The 27,480-nt window shown below is 40.5% G+C and overlaps 1 protein-coding gene across 3 annotated transcripts in view; it reads right to left on the reverse strand.

The window, feature by feature from the left end:
• The window catches only part of JARID2 (jumonji and AT-rich interaction domain containing 2), a 209,137-nt gene that overhangs the window by 38,909 nt on the left and 142,748 nt on the right, over nt 1–27,480 (reverse strand). For all 3 annotated transcript variants that reach the window (XM_005525263.3, XM_088058457.1, XM_088058453.1), the window contains exons 4-5: nt 20,731–20,900; nt 6,680–6,856 (exon numbers count right to left, since the gene is read on the reverse strand). In XM_005525263.3, coding sequence (XP_005525320.1) covers nt 6,680–6,856; nt 20,731–20,900 — 347 coding nt within the window. The remainder of the gene's footprint in view (nt 1–6,679; nt 6,857–20,730; nt 20,901–27,480) is intronic.

Genomic DNA, 27,480 nt, shown 5'->3' on the forward strand with positions numbered 1-27,480 from the left:
ACGTCTGCCAGCTCTTAAATATTTGTGATGCACTCAGAAAATCAGGAAAGGTGTAGGTTGTGCTTTACGAACCCCAGACGTGTTCCAGGACAATCTCCTGTCTTAGAAATTCTAAATCTGACATTCCAATATCCAATGTTCTGTTCCCAGTCACTTTAGTTCCTTGCTGAAGAGTAGTCAATAAAGGTTTCACCCTTGAAGCAGTAATTTCATTAAAAGGTAAAATGACAAAAAACCAAGTCCAACCTACACTAGTAGTGAAACTCGCACTCCTGAAGCAGAAATGTAGTTTTTAATTATGATTATTTTATGCTACCTTAACCAACACTGTATTTCCAGTACAGCTTCTTCTTAAAGGTAAGAAGCACTACTAACAAAAAATTAAAAGTGTAAGTAAATTTTTAGTTTTCAGACACTCCAGACAGAATAAATGGGTATCATTATCCTCGTATCCAATAGAATGCTTATTCTCAAAATGCTGTGTCCTCCAAAGCTATTATTATTATTATCTGAAACAATAAGAGTCCCACAGTGAAATACTTGTGGGTCTTTTGGTTAGCAGTGATGATCAAATGCAAAGAAACGCAACCACTACATTCAAAACTCACAAGCACTGGGGGTTTTTAAACCACTGATATAATTTATGGCAGCAGAGCAAAACCTTATGGCAGGCGTGATCCCCACAGATGCATCACAGCGCTCCCTGCATCAGGGGAACTGGACTCTGGGCACCAATATTCACCCAGGATCCCGTACTGGGACTTTGGGGTATCTCATTTGAGACTGTGACAAAGAATCCCTACACAAACCAATACAAACTGCTCAAATTGTGCCTGTATTAGGTGCAGCTATAATAATGTCTAAAAAAATTTTTGGTCTAGTAAAGCCACAGATGTGCTCAATTACTACAGATTAACTAAGCATTTACTACAGGAATTGAGACTGCAGTGGGCGATAAACATAATGTGTTTTCAGCAATTTTCGGAAGTATTCCTCCAAATTAATTTGCACACAAACACTTCACAGGATACAGCCAGACAGCCATTCAGAAGCTAATTTATAATATGTACAATAATCAGGCTTCCACTGTGGAGGCAGCAGAATTACTGGACTGGGTTCAGTCAGCTATTGACTCCATGGACAAAGCTTTGTTTCCCAAGCCCTCCTGGAGGTTGCTCCTGCACCTGATATGCTATATACTTGAGATAACTGGGGAGGTTTAATATGGCCTGCAGAGTACTGAAGCCTTTTGCTGTGTGCCAGTGGCTGGGAGATGAAGGCACGGACCATACACATACACATGTGCTGCATGTTGCAGAGCTTGCGCGGCATAAAGCAAGTGATTGCGCATTCATAAAACCATCCAGAAGAATGAGGGGAGATAGAGGTGAAAGGGAGAAGTTTTGTTTTTAGAGGAGAAAAGGGAACCTTGCCAATATTGTGAACCCGAGCCAGCTCTTCCAGGGCAAACTTCATGTTGTTACATAGATCATGTTTGGGAAGAGCTGCAGTATTAATCAACTTTCTGGCATGGAGTATCCATTACTGTACAAAAACATTCTTGCTCTGGCTTTAATTCAGTTCTAAGTCACTGTGAAAACATTTATGTGGCTCTCAAACGGCGTTAAAGGACCCAGGCAATAATTCTTTTCCCCTCCCAGAGGAACTAAAACAACCTTCTACTTCCATAAAACACAGTATTTTAATACTGCAAATTGTTTTCCTAAAATGTTGGGTATGTTCTGACTTCCATAAGTCATTTCCAGGGATAGAAGCTGTCTTCTGGAGCCCCCCAACATGCTCTGCCTACTCAGAGTCAGAAGCAAAGGAGTACTTCAGAAGAAAAGGCTGACACCACATCATATGAAGATACGGTATTGCTGTTTCCACACTTCCCAAGCCCGAATGCAACACCACTCAATTTCTCAGTGGACAACACCGCACGAAAATCTCCATAGCTGCATGCCAGCAGGAGTCAAACAGGAGAGCCATGGCAGAGAGGTAACACTGAATTTGCTTTTGACACCATCAATAACACAGCTCAAGCCCTGCACGCACAGGAATATATTGGGCCACCGGGAGAAGCGTTATTGGTATGAGACACCGCGCCACCGCGTGTAAAAATTCAATACCAAGTGTCTCGTCTGAGCACAAATTCATTACTCTCACCTAACCATTACGACACAAACAGCATCAAAAGGGTCACTCACTAAGCAGCAAGTCCATACAAGAAGTGTCTGTCTGCTATCACAAGTCTCGCACCAGGACAACAATTCAATTTTTTTTTTTTTTTTTTTTTTGAGCAACTTCCAGCTCCCCTATTCTTCTCCACAGGTCATACATCTCGCTACTGAAAATCCGCTAATCCCCAAATGTGTTGTGCCTGATTTGCATATTTAAATATGCAAATTACTGCAAACCGGGTAATTTTCGTGTTACATATTTTTGCAGAAAAATTAAATGTGCAAAAATGTTTATTGCAACAATTACTGGTTCCATGGTCTTTCAACAAAAGGCTGTAAATCATCAAAATAATTGCCTACCCATTAACTATTGCAGCACTCTGCCTGAAATTTTCTCATTCTTTAAAATACATTTTTCTTCTAAATGTCTACCTCTTCAGGATTAGTTTCACTAAAAATGATGTACAAGCCTAAGGCTCTGTCTCACGTACCCACCCACAAACACCAAATTCAGTTAAAACCAAAACTAAATAAAGAACTGCAACCATAAATGAGAATTTTCTCACAGCACACTCAAACAGTAACATACATAAAAGATGTGCCATTCAAGCCCAAGATACACAAACCCTGCATTGAACTATACCCTGAAATAAGAAAAAAATCTATCTGCAATCTTTTCCTGCATCATCTTTGTACTGCTACACATGTAAGGAAATTACTCTGCTAAATTATCCATTGCAAATTGAGAAGTGAAATGTTCTTCTGTGTTTCTGGTGAGTAAGACAGCACTGAAGAAGAGTATAGTGTTTTTAGCAATGCTTGCTTACTATGCACTGCTGCCAGGTCGGTTTTGAAATTTGAGCCCCAGGAGAAAAAAAAGAAAAAAAAAAAAAAAAAGGAAAAAAAAAGCATCAGAAGCATCTTTACAATTTTCTCCCCAGCTCATTTCAGGCAACAGGCATGCAGAGCAGTTTTTATCTCATCATGTTAACAAAGTACAGCATGAACCAGCAACCATTTCTGACCCTGTAGGTTTGCTGGCACACTGAAGCTGGTTTACTCCAGTTAAGGACACCAGACTCACTCTTCATGAAGTCTGGTTACAAATAACAATGGTTAATTCTGCTTTCCTGAAAGTAAATTAGAACTTACTTGTCTGTCTCTGGCATCCAGAGACAACAGGACATTCCCTGGTATGCTGGCCCAGATGTACATACCTCTCCACCTTTGAGCTGCTGTGCTGATGTGAGAAATATCTAATTCCCCAATCATTCTTCCTGAGAAAATTAGCCAACCATTATTAAAGGAACTGTAGCCTGCTGCATGCAATGTCAAAGTTGCTACACAACTGTATCTGTGTATGCTGCTCCTCCTGAGGCACTTTATCAGCCCACAAGCCCTTTCAAGTTGAGTAATGCCTATCCTCCCTTGCTCCCAAGATGGGGCTGATAACCCAACAACTCCTCAGCTCTGCCTTCCAGCTCTCTATCACAGCCTGCCTAGCTAAATACTTGGCACCTGCAAACATTTTTCTTCAGGAGCCTGCAGAGAAAACCTTCCATTGTGCCATAGAATGAAATCAAACTAGGATTTATTTAGTTGTGAGGAATTCAAAGAATTAGGTTTAAAGGGACAAAGACCTAAGCCTACCCTCTTACCTACAACTTGGAATTTTCTCTGAATAGCAGGGAGATGCAGTTTAGACCAAACACCTCCCTGGAAAGACTTGCACACTGTTTTACACACTCCCATGAATGCAGGGAATAAACACTTCTGCCAAACATCTCACTTTGCTCTTTTACAGCTGGATGTGTGTGCAGCACATCAGCAGCACTATGAAAGGAGGGTGAAAAGGCACAGGTAACAATTTGATGCTTTATATGTATCTGTGTAAGCAGTAAGGTTGGAAGGCAACAAGTCAGTTGAACTAATTACTTCATCTTGTGCAGCAAGCTCATGCCACGTGCTATACGTGCTTCCCATTCACACCCAGGCGTTCTCGACTGAGTTAGCTCTCCAAAAGGTGGCTCAACAGGCTCAGTTATAACAAACAGTTTGGTGTGCAACCTTATTAATGCCCCATACTGACATCAGAAGAGGATACTGACAAATGACTTTGCCCAGAAAAATTGTTTTGGCCCCCATTGAGCAGAAAGCAATCATTTGACACTGTCTAATGACATTAATCAAGCTCTGAACCTTTGTTGTTGTATGTCATAGCAAATGCTTAGCATTTTCAGGTCCAAAGTGCTTGACTAGACATTGTATATTAAAAACAAAAGACTTTAATTCATTAAAAATAGACTCTCACGCTAGATTAAGTTCATTTGCTGCACCCGTCCCTGGTCTGCCTTTGTGTGTGGTCTCATTTAAAACAGACACACATGAACCAGAACCTACTTTATTCACATGAAACAAAAATACTATTGGCTGTCAACCAACATAGCAGACACTGAAGAATGGGAATACCCCTGGGTAAGGAAATTTTAATTAAAAAAAAAAAAAAAAAAGAGAGAAGAAGAAAAAAAGAAATTACAATGACGAAGAAGCAGCTGCCTTCTCTGGGAATTCCTGCTTCTTCACCTTTGTCAAAACATCTCACATTGTCTCCTATGTATTTTATAAAGGTCTTTTGCAGCTCTATTAAAACAGCACCTTCATTTACACTCTCTCTGATCTATATTGATAAAGATTATGAAGCCATTATATGGCTCATTATGTTTGCCTTTACTTACCCCCAATTAAGATTTCAGGTGTCTCCAGTTCTGAGCTAATTTCGAAGTGGCTGCCATCTGGGACATTCTAAAGGAACACGATCAGCTCCTTCTGCATCATTTTGCAGTGATATATCACATTTAAAACTCTATGGGAGCAGTTCTGTTACATGCAGCCTCATTTTCCGTATGCAGAGTTTTGTGCTTCTTATTTTGGGGGAGTTATTTAGAAATCAATCCTAAGTGCCAAGTTTTGATCTATGACTGGTAAAGCATTAAAGCTCCTGGTCACAATTGAAATGACAATTGAAATGCTGTTAGGCATAACATCCCCTTGCAATTATCCACAAATCATTCACAAAAATGAGTTTTTGAGCTTGGGTGTGCAATAAAACTAGATTCAGATGCAGTCATGAAAAAAATTTTGGCATATGTAACAAAGGCAGCCTTTATAGAAAACTCCCTTTTGAAAGGCAAAGATGAGGATCAGCACAGTGAAGTAATTGGGATCTACTAATCTCTTCTTTGGAGCAAGGTAGCATGAAAGAACAAACAAGAGCAGGCACAGGTCACCTCCCAAAAAGTGCACTGTGAAGAGACATCCCTCTCAGTCTTCCTACTAAAAGGAGAAGAGCTGAAAGGGCAGTCACCAGAAAGAGAGATTCTCATGGAAAGCTAATAGTGAGGAAGGGAACAGAGAGCATAGGCTACATTTTGAAATTATGTCAGGCAGAGATGGCAGAGAGTTATGAAACAAGAGCTCCTGCTGGAGCAAGAACCACATCACACATGATGCTGGCAGGGGAGCATTACAGCAGGCTCAGGAAATTTTCAGCACAGCTTTAAATCTTCCATTATGTGGTAGATAATGTTGCAATGTACATGGATCCATTTTTCAAGATATGGCACGAAAACATTGTGACACAATTAATTAATGTGTAATTAAATCATCTTTTGCTGATTTGCAGAGAAATAACTGACTTGAAAAAGTTTCTTCCATAAAATTTTTCAATCAACAACATGACTGTGGTATCAACCTACTGCAAGTGTGGTCTCAATACCGCACGAGAGAAATTAAGTGTTGCCCCTTGCATACGTTTTGGTAACACTTATGAGTGCTTATATTTAACTTTGATAAAACAAAGTCATTATAAATTAAACATAAGTCTCAAAAAAAAAGCCAGAGAGCATGACTGTGTCTATACATGTGTGTGTGTGTACACATACATAAATATATCTCACAGAATCAGGATTTTTTAGGTTGGAAAAGACCTTTAAAATCATTGAATCCAACCATAAACCTAACGTAGCTAAGTCCACCACTAAAGCATATCCCTAAGTGCCACATCTACATGACTTTTAAATACCTTCAGAGATAATGACTCAACCACTTCCCTGAGCAGCCTTGACAAACCATCCAGTGAAGAAATTAGGGTTCTTAGAAATTAGAAATTCTTAATGCCCAACCTAAACCTTTCCTGGTGTAACTTGAGGCCATTTCCTCTGGTCCTATTGCTTGTTACATGGAGAAGAGACTGACCCCTATGTCAGTATATACATATATATGTGTCTCTATGTGTGTATATAATTCCAGCCCTGCAGCAATTCTGCCACAGAGTTCAGATTGTCAGAAGAAACAGGTTATAACACAAGATACTAAAACTGCATCTTACTCCACCACTTTTTCAATCAGATCCAGAATAATGGACAAGGATTGAGCACATTCAGCTCATAAATTTCTCTACTAGTGGATGCAGGAGAACAGCACTACTTAGGACCTACCTTGCCCATTTGGTACATGTTTATGCGTTTTTCCTTTCCTAGGGGTTGACTGGCATGATGATGAAGCATTGTTTGTGGCTGTTTTTGTGTCCTCTGTCTCCTCCTCCTCCTCTTCTTCATCCTCATCATCCTGAGAGCTTCCAAAATATACCATGTTGCTGGGCAGGGCTGGAGAACCTGATCATTATAAAGAAATGGCTCATTAGCATCATTACATTCACTTACTGCACTAACCATATTGATCATAGCCTACTTCATGTCATACACAGCATGGGGAGAGTGGGACTTGGAGCTGGGAGATCAAACCAGTGCATGACTAACCAGAGAGGTTTTATTTATTAGTTTTTACCAACAGGATACACATGTGCTTGAAAAGCAGGGTTCTCCCCCCCTCAAGCACATTCTATTCATACTTCAGACAATCAGTCTTGCTACAAGCCCTAATTAATAGCTCTGTGTATTCAGAAAAGGACTAATGCACATGCTTAATTTCAAATGTGTGCTCAAGTGCCTTGCTGAAAATCCTATCACACAACTAGAAGCTTAGAGCTTTTCCAAACAGAAGAAAAAAAACATAAGAAATCAGTCTACACTGCAGTGATATTTTTATGTTATCATTACAATAAAGCATTTAAAGTTCACAATACTTTGCAGACCTCTACAATATTGTACACCATGTTTTGTGGTATTCTGCAGTAAGAAATAAAAGAGAAAAGCCAAGACATTGAAAAGTTTATTTGCCTAGAGTATTCCTGGCAAAGGAGAAAAAAAGAGGAATGGCCTTCTGATTCCCTGTGTGGCACACTCTTGAAAATGTTGCTTCTCATCTCTTGGTTACTTCCCATGATGTTCCCATGATTTTTAAATGTACAAATACTGCTGTCAACTAACGGGCACTTTCCCATGTGCTCAGTATCACTTTCTACTTCAAAATACGTCTCCTGTCTATCCCCTGGAGGAACTGGTGCCCTAGAAGCCTTCTAGTTATTCCCAAAGAAAAATTTCTTTTAAAGAAAGTGAAAAAAGTATAATCATCACACTTGGAGCAACTTCGATTCTTTTCCTGCAGCTAAACAAAACAAAAGGACTGGGCTAGAGACCAACACAAGGTAGTGGCTGTTTGGCTGGTGCTTCCTTAGGAAGCACTTCTGGCTTCAAGTTCTTCAGAACTGCAATTGTGTGTTTGGTTTGGTTTTGAGCTGTCGTTGCCATTGCCAACAACTAACTAAAGCTTATTTTTTGACTGCATATTTTCTCCTTCCACCAGGTTTGTACAAAATACTCTTAACTATAAAAATTACTTTTGAATGAATGAATTACCTAAATATGGCACAAAAACTAGGATAGGCTGTTTCTGCAATGAATCACCCATTCCTAAACATACTGGTTTTGATTGGCATGGAGTTAATTTTCTTCATAGTAGCTGGAACGGGGCTATGTTTTGGATTTGTGCTGGAAGCAGGGGTCGGTCATAACACTGGGATGTTTTAGCCATTGCTGAGCAGCACTTGCACAGCGTGTCAAGGTATTTTTTGCCCCAGTTTTTCATGCTGCTCTACCAGCAAGCAGGCTGGGGTGCACAAGGAGCTAGAGGGGACACAGACAGGACAACTGGCCAAAGTGATATTCCAGACCATAGGACTGTTCTCAGCAATAAGAGCTGGGGGGAAAAAGGAAGAAGGTGGGGACATTTGCTGTTAGACCATTTGTATTCCCATGTGACCATTTCATGTGATGGAACCCTTCATCCTGGGGATGGCTGAACACCTGCCTGCCAACGGTGAGTAGCAAATTAATTCTTTCTTTCGCTTTACTTTCCCTTACCCATTAAACTAGCTTTATTTCAATCCATGATTTTTCTTACTGAAAACTGACCCTTCCAATTCTCTCCTCCATCCCACTGAAGGCTTAGCCCCCACCTGTGAAAACGTTTGTTTTTGGCCTCTGTAACAGCCCCTTTGGAACTGTGGCTGCCCCGGGGGGGAAGCAGAGAGCAGAGAATCCTGTGCTAGGTGTGAGTGGTAGCTCTGGGCGAGCCAGGAGAAACACTACAGCAGCACTGATGGCATGATGATCCTTTCCCCCTGAAACTGTGCGTTATTCCATCCAACCTAGACAGAAATGTATGGACACATACAGGTATCTTAGGGGAAAAGGCTTTTGCATGCCACAGCTTTCATGGTTATACAGACTGATGATCAAATTAAGACTACTGACACATTTCACAGCATGGAAGCTGTAGCAACTTAGAGAAACAAAAAATCTTCACATTTTTAATGCAAGCCCAGAACTTTCTGGCACAGTCTAAGCAATCAAACAGAGTAGGTAAGAGGTGCTGAGAGCACAGTAATTCTACTTGTAGGGGAGTTTCAAGTCTCAACAGCAACTACCTAGAAGACTCTAAAATAGTTACTTCTAGGACAGTGCTGCCTGAAAAATAAATTGGGTTTTTATTTCCATCTAGATTACCCAAATATGTAGTATGGATTCAGAAACTGGATGCAAGTGCATCAGTTCTTATCAGAATCTGAAGTCTGACGCCATCTGACACCACTGTGCATTGACACATGACGGCGTAAAAGAACCTTACTGTTTGGAACCCTCAAAATTAGATTCAAACAAAGACTGAAATCTCCCTATTATAATTAGAGAAATAGAAAATTGATTCTTCTGAGACACTAAAATAGGAGTCTAGGTATAGTGTCTGTTCTTTCAGCTTCATCTTCCTTAGAATTCCACACCTCTGAGCTTTTTTGGCAGCTGCTTTAAACAGCAACCAACAAAAATATATCATCTGCAATGCAAATGTTGTTATTACAATAGCAACTTTTTTTTTTTCCTTTCTTTAAGCAGAGAATAAAATACAGCACAGTGTCAGTCTGTTTAGAAAGGAGGGAGAGTCTTACCCAAGTCTGAGAACAGGCACAAACTTCACCTAACTTCTGGTATTCAGTCGCTGTAATCTCAGTGCATAAATCTCCTGTCAGAATGACAGTTTTTAATTCTTTCCAATTGAGAACTACAAACAACAATGGCTAAACTGCATTCCTGGGACAGCTGTGACTGTTTGGGAAGTACATTTCCAGAGAAATTAGACTGGCAACATCCAATAACACAGGAGAGTCCTGCTAACCCTCACTTTATTGATCTAAATGCTCTGCAATATGAGACCTTGGAGAAAAGCTGGTGTTCAGTCTGGGTCTCCTCCCCACCAGCTTTTCCTACATATTTATTAAACTTGACTTGCCAAACAGAAAGAAAGGAAAAAAAAAAAAGTCTGGATTTGCACATTTTTGTTCTATTTAAGCATTGTTATGGATGGAAGACTCTGAAAGAAATTTAAAAGCTCTGAGTTTTCTTGCTTAATTTTTGTATTAGAACTATTTTTAGCCTCATCTTTTATAATAGTAGTTCACTTCTGGAATAGCCTCAAATAATTTGTTCACAACTATATGTTGAACTGGTTAAAACCACTTTCACTTTAAGCCTATGTAGCTAAACATGTCCAAAAGGCTGAGAAAACATTGCTTCTAAAATATTGAAACAGCCTGGCCAAGATCAAGACACTGCAAATTCTCTTTATAAGCAAACTGAAGGGAAGACATGCCTGTAAGTACATAGTTATTTCATTCAAGCTGAAAGAGAGTCAATTATGTTTATGAAATAACACCTAATGCGTAAGTAGTTTATGTCCACTGCTGGTACACCAAGCAAAGAGCTAAGCAATTCCCCCTAAGTCTCCTCTTATGGAAATAATACTCAGATTTCTCATGGCTGAAAAAATTATGAAACTCATACAAATGAAACCTCAATGTGAAGAGCTACGTAATCACTCACCTTCTTTAATATTGTGTAATAATTATTCCTGTCTTAAATATCCCTCATTCTCTCTGGGAACAGACAGGGATGTGTACATGATGCCACAGCCTACCTCTAGCAATAAATGGGACCCTATTTGTTATTCAAAGCTACTGATTTATATAAACAATACTAAGAAGTGTTACTGTAGCTATAAACATTCAAGACCACTGGAAATCTGAAGAATGTGTGCTCAAGAGTTGATAGGTTTTTTCCTGCTGTATCAGTTGGTCAAATAAAATACACTGCCCTTCCTCAAAAATCTGGCTGGTCTTCATTCAAGTTAAGACTATGGTGGTTTTCCTTATAGACAGACTTTACTGAGAGTTGTCGCTCTTAGGTTACTCCATGTGTAACAGATATTTACCCTGAGACTTATGTATGACAGCCAGATGATAAAAGCCCTCTAAAATGGCATGAGAATAAGGAAAACTGCAGGTTCACCACACACATCTGTACACACACATTCACAGAACACAGTTGTAGAGGCTTTCTTGATACGTAAAATCCACTAATCACTATTCTGCACCTTTGTCTCTTCCTGGACACACCCAGCCACAGAAACCCACAGGGCAGCTATGTTGGTTCCTTCTTGCTCATATTTCCCAGCCAGGCAGCAAGAATAAATAAAGATGAGCAATCATCCCTCCTCTTCCTCTTGCCCTCCCCAGCACCCAAGTGTGATTCTCAAAGCAAAAGAGAAAAGTGGCAATGTACAAATAAAGGGCAACATCTGTGCCTGGGAGGTGGTACCTGCCAGGTCTCAGCACTCCAAGTATACAATTTCCCAGTTCCTCACTTTCCATCCCCAAGAAAACAGCAGAAAAATCTGAGAGAGAGAGCACCCGTGGCTGTATTGAATTTTACAAGTCTCCTGTGCTGGGAGCCCCCGCATCGTGCAGGCAGCTGCTATGGTGGGCACTGGAGCAGAGGAAGCAGGAGAGCAGAGCAGCCCTCCAGAGCCTGGGGAAAGCACATGAGCAGCCCTCCACCCTGAGAAATGCACCCTGCCACCCACCCCATCAGCAGGTGCCTGAAAAGCCCGCTCACTCAGCAAATCTGATGGCAGCAGAAATTAGATTTGACTTCTTACTACTCCTTTAGAAGACATTTCATGCAAGGAACCATCTAGATTGTTGGTGGCTGGGTGGACATTTTTCCTGGCATCAAAAATGGCCTGCAGAACATCTACATCCATCTGGCCTCTTCTTATTATACCTGTGCCACCTCCTCAACTGTAGCAGTGTAATTTATTTGTGGGGCCATGTGGTGAATCGGATCAGGGAACAGATTCAGATTAAAATCCCAGACTAAGGAAATTAAAGTCCATTAATAAATACTGTAAATGTAATGTAATGTTACAAGTTCTCAAGAAAAGATTTGGAAAATTTCTATGCACACTTTTTCTTATTGAATGTGTAGCATAATATATAACTTTATGTTATTAAACAAAACATTAAATGCAGTATGTTTCCAATCTTGTATAGGAGCTGCACATTTTACATTGGGTCCTGATGATGTCTAGGCATACAGTTCCTAAATGCTTTCCTTCCCCCCCAAGACAGCTGATTCGTTTTGCAGCAATATTTACATAAAAGAATATCCTGTCACCAAAGATCTGGATGGGGTAATTGCAACATACTGGGAAGGAAGCTGTGAGAAAGGCTGTAAAGTGCAGCAGCAGAGCAGAAGGGATGTGCTGGGGCTGAAGAAAGGTGAGCGGTGAGAGTCCCGCTTGCAGACAGACACAAGATGCAGGAGCAACAGGAGAAGGGAGATAGGAAGGGATTACTGACATGAAACAGTAACAAATACAGTAAAGTGGAAAGGACATTGCTGTTAAGGCTGGCTCAATACAAGACATCCATCTGATAGTGCAGTCAACGTGCTGCCCTGATCTAGCCACATGCTACTCACCTTTTCCTGCTCAACAAGTCTCACAGCTGAAAGCAGAAAAGCCATGGCCAAAGTCAGGCAGCAACCTAGTGGGAACTTCCCAGCCTTCTCCCCCTCCACCAAAACACTAGGGCAAGGCCAAATCATCAAAGATGGACCTCAGAGTGAGAATTTGAAAGCCTAAAACATTTCCATGTCTGACTAAGGGGATTGCAAACCACACAGAAAGTTCAGACACCAATACAAACCCAGGTACCCTCTCCTCACCAGTATGAGAGCTCCTAGGATCAGATACTACTGCGTGTAGCAAACTTAGAGAAAATCATTACTGACGAGTATTTTTTTAAAAAATCACTCATCAAGGTTACAATGAGCTGTGAATTATTACAAAAAGGGAGGACAGTCAGCTCTTTTAAAAATTAGATTTGAAGTATGTTTGGCAACTGCTTCCATCAGTTTCTTTACTGAAATTCTCTCGAGTATTTTTGTCTTCCCTCCTATTGTGAGAGCAACACAAAAGAAAGCCTAACTATATAGGAAAAATGATTACCACAACTACACACTAAGTGTGGCCTAATGCATATGAAAGAATGACAAATGTATTTTATGTCCTCTGTTACAATAATTTGGTGCTTATACAACAATAAGTACGAAGTAAAACATGGGGGGTTTAAGTAATGGTGCTGCTTTTAGCAATTTTCTAGGAAAGATGCCACCCTTTGCATGTGCAAAATTCAGGCTCGCTACTAACAGTAGGCAGAATTGATGCTTTTGCAGCCTGTACATACAGATGTGTTGAACTCAGCAGCAAGTGCCTGATTAGAATAGAATAAACTATACTCTTTTTCAGCCATTTTATTTGACTAGTGAGGTTATTACTTTTTTTTTTTCTTGACAAATGTGTAGTTTTCTCTCCTAAATTACAGTTATATTTTGTTTCTCATTAAATTACATTAACTTTTGTCTTGGACTAGCTAAACATGTTAAAAAAAACACTCTGAATTTGGATCTGAAGAGTGGAATCAGAAGTATGGAAAGTGCATGTGCTTTGCCAAAAATACTATTTCATTACTCTTCAGAATTAGCTGGCAGTGCTTCTGCAGTATTTACTGAAGTACAAACCAAATGTTTCCATCTGGACAGGATTCAAACCCTGGTATGTTACAACCACAACAAAAATCATCTCAGTCCAAAAGCCTTCTCTGTAATTTGGGCTGTGGTTTCTACAAAATTGGAGGGTTCTTCTCCATGAATTATTTACACCAACTCCCTCTCTAGCTCCTTTGGTTTTTTATCTCCTAACAATTAAACACAACCCAGATGTGCTTTGGAAAAATCATAAAACAATTTAAGACATTAGAATGATTTAAGCACAGGGCAGGTCAAGGTATGTGGGACTTCAGCCTGCCCCAAAAAAGCACACAGCTTGCCAAGCCCTACAGTGAGCCACGTTCAGAGGTTTGGCTTCTCCTCTGACACACAGCCCCATTTTGTGGCTGTATGCAGGTGGAAAAACCTTGCCTCTCAAACGATCCTGATGTGCTGGCATCTCAATGCTTAACATTTAGGGCCTGCTTCTCATTTATTATATGTCCCACTTATTATGTTTTGACAGGACAACGCTAAATCCCTGAAGTGCAAATATATGTAATTTATGCCTGCACCTTATGGTTGTTTTACCAAGCCAGGCTAAAGTAGTACAAAGCGCATAAACTCTGTGGGAAAGAGAAATTGTATTTCACTTGTCTGACTGCAGGAATGGTCCCAGAGGGAGCTCCTTGGTCCCTAGGTGAGATGGAATAAAAGGCTATCCCAAATACAGAAATAAAACTGAGCTCAGACTCTTCCCTCTGCTGCTATTGTAGGAATCACAAGGTTCCTGGTGTTACAGCTAATTTATCAACTAGTGTAGCAATATAACCCCACATTCTTCTCAGTCTATTCTTCGAAGTCATACAGCTAAATCCAGAAAGCTGAAGAAAACTTTTCCTGTTCTAGGGAAACGGAGCAAGGCTGGGTAAATGTGTGAGCCTGCAGAAGAAAAATAAAAGGTCTACTTTCCAAACTTGGCAAAACACTCCAGAGTAACAGAGTACTCAAAATTTAAAAAAAGCAGGAGTGCTTCTCACATCTACAATTTGTACATGACAATCCCAGAGCAATTTAACTCCACCAGCCTGACTGGATTTTATAATGAACCTCAAAACCAACTCTTTCCACATGCACTTCAACCCTCAGCTAACATTCTCTCCCATCAAGAACAAAACTAGTATGGAAGCTTCAAACCACTGTGATGACATTCCCAAAAAGCTACCAGGCTGTGTTTCATTCCCAAGAGACCCTGGGTCCCATCCCTAGCACAAAATCAGTAATTTGGGTAACACTGAAGCTATGGTAGATTCATGAGTTAGAGCATCAGGCTTAGAGGTTAGTTTTTGGCTGGGATGAAGGGCAGCAATTGCCCTTGCCAGAATACTTTACATTGCCCACCTGGGCAGCAAGGCTTTGAATTGCTGTTGCCATCGCAGCACTCAGATTTTGTGCCAGTAAATCATCCATAATGATCCATAATCAACATCCAGCTATGTTGTATGTATGACGCCTATACACAGAGTTAAATATTTATCCTCATTTTACAAAAAACTAAGCAGCTCACAGAGGGACTCGGAGTGAGTCTGTGGCAAATACAAGAGCTAAACCTCAAGATTAGTCTCCCATTTCCACCAGTTAACTACATCCTGCGGCTTTTTGCAGGGGTAGATATTGGAATTGTTAACATCTGAAAGGGCCCAAAAACTGGAAGAGCAAGAAAAACTTTCAGCTGTAGTACTACACACAGGATACTCTCTCTTACTTCAACACCTCTTCCCATCTCTTAAATCTCCCAGCAGGCACACACTGGCACGAAATTGCATCTTCCACTGGATGCCTGGAATTTTGGCACTACAGCAGTGCCCCATTCCCCAGGGAAGAAATAATGCCATGGTGGTGGTCACCAGGCTCTCTCCTCTCCCCGTACTTCATGCTCTGAGCCTGTGTAACCACTTCTCCCTGCCAACACTGATTAAATTACTCTTGTCCTAAACCACCACAAGAGCTGCTTAGTAGCTCATATTCCATAGGTGGCCTAAATGGTTGCATATATGAGAAATAACTTATATTCTACACTACAATGTTACTCCTAACTTTAAAAAGGAACTTAGAAACTTTGAGGTTACAATTACTAATTGCAAACTTATTTTTATTAAATGGTTTGTGCAATTAAAATTCAGCTCCCTAAAGTTTATTCCTGAATTTTCAATCCATCCTAAAATTTTAATTTCAGATACTAAATGATATAGTAACAAAATCAATAAAAAAAATTTTCTTCCAGCATTTCAAACAAATTATTGTGTGTCTGCATTTTTTAATATTATTTTGGAATTATAAAAACTAACCCAGACTGCAAAGAAGCTCATACTTTTTGGACTTTGTTTCCATTTCATTGCTTTGTTTCCAGCCTAATCAAGTTGCTGTGCTATTCAATCTGCTTACTCTGATGTGGTGAGCAAGTCTCCATGGTGCCAATGGCTGGTGCTTCAAGAATGTGACCAGCACAAGTCAGCAGCTCTCCAAGTACAGCACACATTGACTACAGAACCTACTGACACCAAACCAACATGCAAACATACCTTTTGCCTTGCTGAAAGATAGGCAAATTAACAGTTGTTTTCAAACGTTTCAGACAGTTGTTTTCTAACGTTTTAAGAACTCCCACATTTTGGTTCTGGGGACTCTTCCATTGTAATTCAAAATCTCTGTAGGTATAAACTGACAGTCAACCTCTCCTATCAGGACTCAAAAAAGACTCAGATCAAAGGCCCCTAGCCCTTTTTACCACCCAAATACAAGTGTTTAAAAGAATAAAAAACCTGTTTAAGAGCACACTGCACTGAAAGTTAGAAGTTAGTGAGGTTCAGACAAACATGCTACAGTGAAATTTTCTATTTTGATTTTGCCCAGTTGTAATAAAATCAGATTATTAAGTCAGCATAGCAATCAAAGAAAAAGAACAATCACACGTCTTGCAGAATATAAGAGCCTGAAAACTCAATTTGTGAGATCTCAATTAAACCATTTTTATTTAGGAATCCCTGAAATTCTCTAGCATGTAACTCCCAGAGGCTCAGCTTAATTAGAAAATTGATCATGGGAAAACTTCTTAAAATGTACTCTCCTAATCATAGCCTTCCTGTTATCACCTTCTGCCAAAGATCTCTTGCTCACAGGGAGTTGTTTCTCCTTCCTCCTTTAGCCTGATATTTGACTCACAATATTTTAACCTGTAAATAATTACAGGGAGCAAAGGTAACTTAAATGCACTGTAACAGGAGCTATTAGGAACAATATGATCACAGGCAGAAAACACAGTAAAAGTGAGAACTGTTGTACAACCACACGTAGATGACATGCTCGTATCTACGCGCTGCTGAAAGATACTAATTATGCCTCTGGCAAAGGGCATATGGGCTCCTTCAAAGAAGCTATTTAAAGATAAGAACACTGCAGACAAACACTTCAGAGATATCTGTACTATTCTCCTCCTTGTGTTGAAAATTCTAGGTCACAATTTAATAAAATTAAAAGAAAACACCAACCGTTTTAAAAGGAGAATTTTAGAATAATAGAAAGCAGAAGAGCCTTGCCAAGTTTGGTCAGTCTAGAAATGTATTCCAGGTTGCTCAGATATTCATCAACTGTTACAGCTTTTTCATTGTGCTCCACTTACCTTTTAAGAAGTAATTAGTACAGTGTATTATCAAATCAAGAGTTTGAAAAACAAACTAATTAAAATATGTCTAAAGCCTTAGTGTTCTGGATAATGAAACCACGCAGGTCATCTTGGTTAAATTATTTCCCTTTGAAATTACAGGGTGCTAATGGGGGGGGGAGGATGTAAAATTATTTGAATCATTACATTTTCTTACACACAGCAGGATAGGTAAATGGGACTTCTCCTAACTGTGGGATCTTATGCATGTCAAGGGCCTTTCTTCCACACTGTAGCATGATAGCATTACTCCTTCACTGACAGAATTAAGCTGCTCCCACTCAAAATAAACCCCACAAGAACAATGAGTAGTGTAGCGGTGACAGGATGTTTAAATCCCTCTGTTTAAAAACAGAAAATGGAAGCACACACGGACATGTGAATTCACGGTGGAATTCAGTCAGAGGCTGGACTTGGTGATCTTGAAGGTGTTTTCCACCCTTAGTGATTCATGATTCTATGGTGTGACAAATTTACGCTGTGCTTCTGACACCACTGCTGGGTGTGGTGGGACAAGGGCAGAGAGCTGCATTCCCACCAATCCCAGGAAAGAATCCTTTGCCCCAAAAAAGGCTTTGATTGTGAATACAGGGATTATATCACCAGATCATTCTGAAGGACCTAAGATAGTCCAAACTTGATTTTTTTATTAAACAATCATGGGGATTTACTGTCCTGGAACTTATCGCTACTATGCTTAATATTTTCGAAGTGCTGAACGTCAACTCTGTGAGTGTGCTCTTATTTCCATACAACTAACTGCATGTCACATTGTTTTCATGGTGAAAGCACAAGAAGCCAAGGCTGGACACATACAGCTGGACAGAAGTCAGAACAACCACCTGCCCCACCATGGAAACAATTCTGAAACCCTCAACGCTTCAATAATAGCATGGAGGTTCCAAATCAAAATAACTCCTTCCAAAAAAATCCCAAGTTCTCCCTTTGCAGGGTCTTAGTAACTTGCTGGCTCTTCCCTATCCAAGCTCACTAGGCACTACCAGAAGAGTAGCACCAAACTAAGCCTGCCAATACCCTGGAAAGTTACTTGTGGGACCTTTCTGGAGCTGGAGTACCAGCACATTGCTACACGAACACCCTACCAGCATATTAACAACCAGCTTCCATCTCCTTGTTTTGAAATGGACACATCAAAAGAGACAGCCACCCAACTGGAGCTAACATTCCCAGAGGCCAAATGGACACAACCTCAGGCAGACAGGACCTCCTGAAGGCACAAAAGCCAGAACCATGCTAATTCAAGACTCAACAACCCACTTCCTCCCTCCAAGCCACAGCGCTCTCCTACTCCTCCACAGAGAAGCATCCAGGTAGCAGGTGTCCAAGAAGATCCTCCTGCCTCTTTTTAACTGGTTCTTGTTATATTTTATAGTGGGGTGATAGAGGAATAAGCTTGTGGGGGTGCTGAAACACAAAGCTGACAGCTTTCCCTTTCTGCTTTTCTTCAGACTGTTTAAGCAGACCAAGAATGTGCCATGTGTGGCACTCAGAGCAGACTTTCCCTTGTGGTTTTTAACATAATTGTAATTGTGATCTTGCAGTCTGAACACATGTGTTGTCAGAAATGTTCAGTACTCCTGCATACTGAAGAAATTAGGAATGAATTGCAAGTTCTTAATTGACAGTACAAAACATCAATTATGCCACAGATGAATAACAAAGGAGAAAATTACAGGTGCGAGAGCTAAACAGCCACTGATTTAAATAAAAAAAAAAAATAAAAACCCCAACAACATGAAGCACTGGAATAGGACTAAAGTACCTGTGCTTCCCATTTGCATTGTTAAACCAGAACACTAAAAGAGTGCTAAGAGAATAGGAAACAGAAGTGGAGATAAGTGACACCCCCACACAGGTTGCCTTTCTGTAAGTGCAAGTGCCTTCAAAGCTATAAATAACACATGCTTAGTTAGCAAGCAGTGGAAACAAGTGTGTGAATGCAGCCATGTGTGCTCACACACACACACACACATACAACCCCCATCTGACTCTTTCCACCAACAACTGTGGCAGTTGGCCCAGATCACAGCAGTGACACGCTGCCAACAGACTGATCAACCTCACACCACACTAAATTAGAAATACATTTCCACAGATTAAATTTCAGAGGACCATGATGCCACTTTAAACTCCATTAGATTCTGCTCCTCTCCATCCTTTAAACAAACACAAAAGCTAGCAAACCACCCTCCTCTATCCCCTGCACCCACCCACTTCACTGGAGGTCCCAACAGGATGGAGGCTCCATACTGGTTGTGAAGTAAGATAGATAAATTAACAACCAGTCTGAAAGTACCAGCAGCCTAAAATCTTACAGAGGAAAAGAAAAAAGAAATCAAATCACACTGCATTAAGGTGAGAAAGCCTCAGCAGGAAGCTACGGGTGGTGTTGATCACTGCTGTCCACAGATGCAACAGAGACCTAAGAAAGGGGCACTCAAAGGCAAGCTCTGAAAGATTCAACCCACTAGGTAAGACTTTTGGAGACAAGCCCTATCTGTAACAAATGCATACCCTTTCAGCAGGTAATGGGCCAAAACAACAGCAAGAGGCATCATTCCAGCACAGAGGAAGCACTTAGGACTAACTAGTGAGACAGGGGACACAGTTATAGAAACACCTACAGCAAGAGATAACATGACAATTGAGGGATTAAACTGAATAATGCTATCTTCAGTACATGACATGGGACACAGGGCCATGGAAAGTCTTAAGAAAAATGACCACTTGAATAACATCTCCTTCTCTAGCTTAATCTAGACAGTGAGCTGTACCTCACACTCAGGCCCCCCAAGTCTGATATGTGCAGGCTTGCAGACACACAGCCCATGGATCCCTGACATACCTCCACAGCTCCAGCCAAGCTCAAGCACCTGTTACTGTGAGGCAGTTCAAAGTATTTCACTCCACAATTTCAGATACCTCGTTTGTAGCTGGATTGCTGAGAGGAGGAGCTCACCTGTTTTAATTATCACCACAGGAACAATCCAGCTCCTGAGGCAGACAAGAACAATGGCAAGCCCTTCACCCACTGTCAGATGAAAAGCCTCACTTAGATTGAACAATAAAGGACAGTGAGTAGGTAGAGAAGGGGGATTTCCAAGCAGATTTTCTCTTGCAGGAACAAGTACTCAGGCAAGTTAAGGACTTCTTCAGTTTACAGTCAGACAAAACAAAGGAGGATGGGGAGGACCTAAGAGAGCTAGACAAAAACCCATTCAGGGTAACAGAGAGCCAAGCATAAAAGAATTTTATTTTTGCACTATTACCAGTCTCATTTTATGATCTTCAGAACCATGAACTCGAATGCTCCTGCTGCAGATACAGTCAAATTGCTGAGAGCTGAAATGCACACAATACCTTCAAGTGCAGCTCCGGTACATTTGTCTGGCTGCTGTGGTGTGCAGTGCTACAGCTCCTTCTCTGAGAATGAGACTGTGCCCCAGCGCAGCTGCCAGACACCTACCTCGAAGACAGAGGAAAGTGAGAAAATCTTCTGTCTTGGGCTTCCTTTTGGAGAGGTCAGAAATCTGAGTGGCAGGAGGGGGTAACAACGGCTCCACTATCTTTATTGGAGTTGTGCTGGGACTGTTTGGCTGGGACTGAGCAAACTTCCTTTGTGCTTGCAGCCTTGGCCTGTGGAAACAAAAGCACATCAAAAACATGTCAGGCAGAACTTGCTAGATGTGCCAAAACATAAAAATTCACCATTTAGGAGAGGGAGACAGAGACATAGAGAGATACCTGAATCCATCTCCCACCAATACCAAATCTCCAGCTTGGTCAATAATGAAGACAGTATTTTATTTGTTTTACCCATTGGTATCTTCTGCTACTATTTGGAAAACCAGAAAGGGAACATCTTGACTGCAAAATCTGTGACTACTGTTTCATATGTTCTGAGTGTCTTCTTGCACATGATACAATTACAGGCTACCATTCACTTATTTGGAAATTAAATCTGTATTTTGCACCATGAAAATGTCTTTTTTTTTGTTAAGTGTTAGTGCTTATTGCTTTCTGTTTTTAATTAAATTACAAATTAGGTTTATTTAAGCCCCATTAAGGTTTTAATTTATTCCAATCTGCTAGAATCTTATTTTCAAAGTAAAATATATATTAATAGATAAGGTATATATATTTGCATCCAGTTATTAAAAAAAAAAAAAAAAAAAAACTTTAGGAAAAGACATTTTTGACAGAGAAAACATCAGATCAAAACCTTTAGATTTTTGTTTGCTTGGCCACAGCCCAGAAGACAGTAAGCAAGGAGGTCAGCCATGGGGTTAAGCAGGATTTGGGATAAATTTTTAAGTTTGAAGGACATGCATGGAATGAATTTGTTCAGTCCTGGTACTACTGGGCAATGGACTGACACTCTGATTACTTTTAAAGCATGCCCGGGAATGGCGATGGGAAATGAACGGCTGCAGGTGGTTTTGGCAGTTGGCTGGAAATTATTTCAAGCCTGTCTGAAGGCTCTGATTAACTGCTAGGTAGCAATGAATATGATTTTCTTTAATATGTCTAGAACGTAAATTGGTATTAGGGAAAGCATTTTGGGGCAGGACAGATACCTGGAGGGGGTCTCACTGGGAATCTGGCTCAGCTCAGCATATAAGAACACATTAATTTCTCACTTAAGCAACTGGGATTCTAATTATGATCTTTATTACAGCTTCAAAAAGGAGAGAAGCTACAGAAAGAACTTTAAACCTTGTTGAGAAAGGATGCAATTTTATGTCATTTTATTCCCTAATAGCAGAGTATTTACATAATGTCAAAGTGAAACATTAAATAACACTGAAGGGAAGCCCAGGTCTTGTCACTCCATGGCAGCCTCAACTGTTGTGACTTAAGGAAAGCACAGTTATCATTCAGTAGGGATGAAACACCTAATTGGCAAACCTCTTGTTTTTCATGGGTATTAACCCTAAGAACTTGGGTAACAAGAGCTTTGCTACTGTATTTTAAACTTCTGCAATCTTGTCGCTAAGATAGCAAAAAGAAATATTGAAAATCCCAGCAGTGTTTGTATGAATATACAAGTCCCCTAATGACAACAGAGAGCAAAAGTAACGTTCAGCAGTTTTCTCCCCTAAACTATGCATAAAATTGTCCTCACTATCCAACCCCCACTGCCCTGAACCACAAAACATACCAGCCATTCCTACTGCTTTTTTTAATCTCCTCCATGGCAAAAATAACCTGGTGTTTACAAATTTTTTTATCACGGGGCTTATAATTTGTGAACTGGAACTAAAAGACTATTTAACAGATATACTTCCTCATATCTATGAACAATTATCTTTCCAGAATGAAGTGCTTGTATAGATCTGCCTGTATCTCCAAAAAATGACTCAGATTGCTTTGCAAAGCCCCATCTCTTCAATCAGACTGAGGACTCCCATGCAGGATGAATGGGATTTTAATTTCGAGCAACTACATTTCTATCACCAAAATCATACACGCAGCCAGAGAAAAACGCTTTGTGTTGGCTTCTGTTCTGCACAAAACATATGCTCTTTCAGCAAAAAACAGACTATAAAGGTTAGCGAGCATCCTGGCTTTCTGCACAGGAATTTATTCCCATTGATGTGCTTGATCAGCCAGGCTGTTCAAAATATTAACCCACCCACTTTGCATCTCTGTACCTGCTCAAATCTCACGTGATCAGTGATAAGCAATCACTGACTGCTTCACCCCATGAAGTAAAGGTTAGCCTGTTGTACAGTTCAAAATTAACCCTCTGCAGCAAGAATCGTCCATGCCAGTTTGCAGTATCCCTATCATCAGTCCCCAGAGCACTGAAACAGGATTAGAGAATGACTTTTGCAAGTTTGGTGTAGATGTGAAATGAATTAAGGAACCAAAAGTACTTTTGGTTCTGTCTTTGAAAGTACACTGTCTGCTAGCATTCTTTTCCGGGACAAAAAAATCCCCGTAGGGCACGGAGCCTGGCCTGGCAGCATCACAGGCTCTTCACCACCCATGGGGGCTCTTGATTTCAGCAAGGACAGAGAAAATTCCAGGTTTTCCCTCCACTTACAACCATGAACTTTTGCTGCTTCCTCAGGGAGGCTGTGGAGACTTGTTGCTATATGGTCACATGCGTCCAAGATGCTTCTCCTCTCAAACCAGAGGGGAAGACTGCTGGACTTCCATCTGCTTAGTTTGACCTCACCAGTGCCACAAAACCCGGCTCCCTTATGAAATATTCATCTTTTATTAAAACATCAGCAGTTACAGGGTGTAAATATCACTGATTCAATTTATGAACACTAGTAAATGAAAGCACTCTTTTATGACTGCAAGATCCTTTATGTTTTTGCAACTACTGTTCCTTGCATGGATTTCTACTTCAGTACCTGAGAGTGCATAGAGAGTGAGCTGCAATCAGGAAATAAACTATTCTGTAGCTACAGCACACACGGATGAGAAATCAAGATTAGAAATCAAAAGACACATTATTAAGTAGCCCTTGCTTCAGATTTATGTAAACATGACCAGTTTCAAAGGTGGGCCAGCAAAGAAAAAAACACGCATCTTTCAAAACATTGGCAGCAACTAAAACTGTTTCCTTTTGAAGGCATGTATGCACCTTAATAAACTTGTATGTCTCCATGAAAACCTCTAGCAGCATAAAACCAATTATTTCAGGTATGGTTTCACATTACACTTAATCCAATCTAAGTGTGAAGCTGCTGCCAGAGAAGGACTGTACCCTCCTTCTTCACTACAGTTACATCAGACAAACAAAGCACAGCAAGCTGTACTCATGTACAACTTCTGAACAAGGAAGAATAGAAGTGGAAAAAGTGGTCAGAAAGACACTGTGTGCATGATGGTGCCTATCTAAAATTTAGAGAGAAGCAGTGTAGCCAGCAGGACCAGGGCACTGATCATCCCCCTGTTCTCAGCACTGATGGTGCCACACCTCAAGTCCTCTGTTCAGTTTTGTCCACCTCACCACAAGAAAGACATTGAGGTGGTGGAGATGGAAATGGAGCTGGTGAAGGATCAGGAGCACAAGCCCTATGAGAAGTGAGTGAGAGAGCTGGGGGTGTTTAGCCTGGAAAAAAGAGGACTCGGGGAATCTCACTGCTGTCCACAACCACCTGAAAGGAAGGTGTAAGCCAGGTGCAGGACAGTCTCTTCTCCTACATAAGAAGTGACAGGAGCAGAGGCAAAGGTCTCAAGTTGTGCCAGGGGATGTTTAGATTGGTTATTAGGAAAAGTTTATTCACAGAAAGGGTTTCAAAGCATTGGAATAGTCTGCCCAGAAAAGTGATTGAGTCACCACCCTGGAGGCATTTAAAAAGACACATGCATGTGGCACTTAAGGACACTGCTGGACTTGGCAGTGCTGGGTTAAATGGTTGGAGTCAATGCTCTTAAAGGTCTTTTCCAACCTAAATGAATCCATGATTGTTTAAATGCATAACACCACCAACATGGATTTGCTCTTTGCTTCTTAATGCAAGGATTTCTGCTGGAATGACCTATTTAGCGTGCATTTGGCAACAACAGACAGATTGGCATGAGAAGCAGAAAAAGCAAAAAAAATCCCGTTTCCGTCCTCAAAATAAATTGCTCACTTTGTCCTCATTGAAAGGGTACGCACTATGTAAGGCTTATAAATACGCAAACAGAAAAAAACTTCACAAGGATGAGGAAAGAACTTAAAATAATCCCGCATCTAAACGTCATGCGAAAACCCAACAGACTGCCAGAAATACCTAGACTATTTAAAAATAAACAGTAAACCACCTTCTCTCAACAGAATGTTATTTTCCTTCTACTTCTTTTGAGAGACTTTAAACACATACCTATGACAGAAAGTTCAAAAAAGCCTCAGCCTGAGGAAGTCTCACCTCCTTCAAGTATACTTCTCTTCTACTGAGCTGACTGTTTAGGTCTAAAAAAGTAAATTTCAGCCAGAGACTAAAACTCCACAACAAAAATATCCTGATTGCAAAAGGTCAGACCAGGCTACGAAATATTTATCTCCTGACACAAAACGTAACTTTTTGAAGCTTTTTTAGAGTAGAATTTCTTTTCAGTTGATTATTTTAAGCAAATTGCATTCTTTGTAATTAAAACACTAGTTTGTGTTAACTAAAAGTACTTCAGAATGTCTTTTAAAATAGCATATCCTAGCACCATTCCTTTAGCTTGCAAATAGCTCACATGTAGGAAAAAAGACTGAATATACAAAGGCAGTCTTTTCTTTGCAAAGCACATTTCAGGGTAGCAGTAGCAGTTGGTGTTAAATTTAGTAAACATTAATATTCTAGATAACACTGCATGTTGTGCTAGCCACAAATCAAGTATTAAAATATCAGTATGTGAGACTTCGTTGTGCATCAGTACAAAAATCTGACTCTTTTCAGTTTATTACTCCATAAGTCCTAAGCGAAAACAAAGCACAAGTACTATAAAACATACACAAAAACAAATATGCACCATCAGATTAGTAATATATTTTCATGCATTCTAATCTATTTATAGAGAATTCTGGGTTTGAGAGGCTATTTTCATGCCTAAGCATCTCAGTTGAGAAGATATTTGCAAAACAATTTTCTGTGAACTCTCTAATCTCCAGCAATCTGCAGGTTTCCATCAAACTTCCTGCTTAGTACATGCTACCATATGTCCTTGCTGTTTGGTCTCTTTGCCATTCGCTTCTTGAACTCCACTTTGGCTTTTGCCTTTTTTTCTTGGCAACTGCAGGACAAGGAGGTTTCCAAACACTATAGAACCACAGCTGAAGCAGCTGCTTGAGCAGTACAGTTTTGTGACTAATTCCTATTTTCCTTCTCACTGCAATGTACTTTTCACTTAACAATTAAGGGAAGGCTCTGGCATGGCTGAGACCTCTACCTCACAGATTTTGTTCTGACCACTCCATGCTAACATCATTATAGCTTCCCCTCTGCTGAGTACCTGTGGTATTTACTTCCTTGCTATGACACTTTACTGGCATGGTGAAATATTTATCTCTGAGATTTGCTTGGCTTTGTACCCCGATCACAATGAGGTCTGAAGTCCACCATCTTTTGGTCCCATTTGAGGTGATAAACCAAGTATGTAAATTGTATAACTACACCATACAACGTGGCACTCAGTCTGGCAGCACAGCACATCTGTACAGAAAAGCTCACTTTTGTGTGCAGCTCTGTTCAGTAAGGTAAACTTACCTGAAAGTGAGAGGCTGCAGAAATGTTCTGCCCTAATTTAAAAATAAACTAAAAAAGTAATTTAGGCTTTAATAGCCAAGTGTCTGCTGGAAATCAGATGATTATCAAGTGTGTATTTCCACCTCAAAGTTGACCATGTTGCAGGTACTTCTAGGCAAGCCCAAGATGAACATGCAAAACTTTTTCCTGGAGGTATCATTCTTCATGGGACAAGAAGAAATCTTTATCACCATCACATGTGCCAGCAGGAAGCATGGCTAAGGTACATTTTACCCTTTCAATCCTCAGAGCAGGTCCACAACATTCACTCCCAACAGTGACCTTCTAGAAGACCACCAGTTCATGTAAACAGGGCCCCAAACTTCAACAAGTTGTCTACATCAATAATGCCAAAACTTACATGAAACATATTCTTTTTCCCCCAAACTGTGAGGGTTAGTATTTGGATAATCGAAAAAATAGGGTGGGGAAAAAATTCCTCTCAGAACTCAAAATCTTGTTGGCTGTCCCTGGAGCATACCTGAGTGCATGTCTTGGCTCTGATGGCACTAGCAGCGTTTCTGGCTATACTCACACACCTCTGCCACCACTGTGTCCCAAGCTACGCTGTCAGGTCAAGCAACAGCACCACACCAAGAGCAAGAAAGCAGGCATGCAAAGGAGTCCTTTGAACTGCATTTCCTCTCCCACATGCCCCAAAGCTACTGGGATAGTATTTTCTGCCCATAACAGTGGTATCTGTTGCCCATTTGATAATGCACGGCTCTGTCGCTACTGCCAGCAAGTCTGCAGTGGTGAAAACGGAGGTTCCATCAGCATCTGTGTCCCCACACCTGTTTGTACCACGAAGGGACTAGACATTAAGAGACCTGGTTGCTCCCATCCATGCAGAGATCAAGTGCAGGTAACTGGCGCAAAGCATGGGGTCACTCTCAGATACTGGCTCCTTCAAAGTAATTTGCAAGATAATGTAATCCAAGACACAACCTAGACCTGTACTACCAGGTAAGAATGTA

Source organism: Pseudopodoces humilis, chromosome 1, assembly GCF_049639895.1.
Source record: "Pseudopodoces humilis isolate 2021_Gansu_Grassland_sample_001 chromosome 1, ASM4963989v1, whole genome shotgun sequence".
Taxonomy (NCBI): domain Eukaryota; kingdom Metazoa; phylum Chordata; class Aves; order Passeriformes; family Paridae; genus Pseudopodoces; species Pseudopodoces humilis.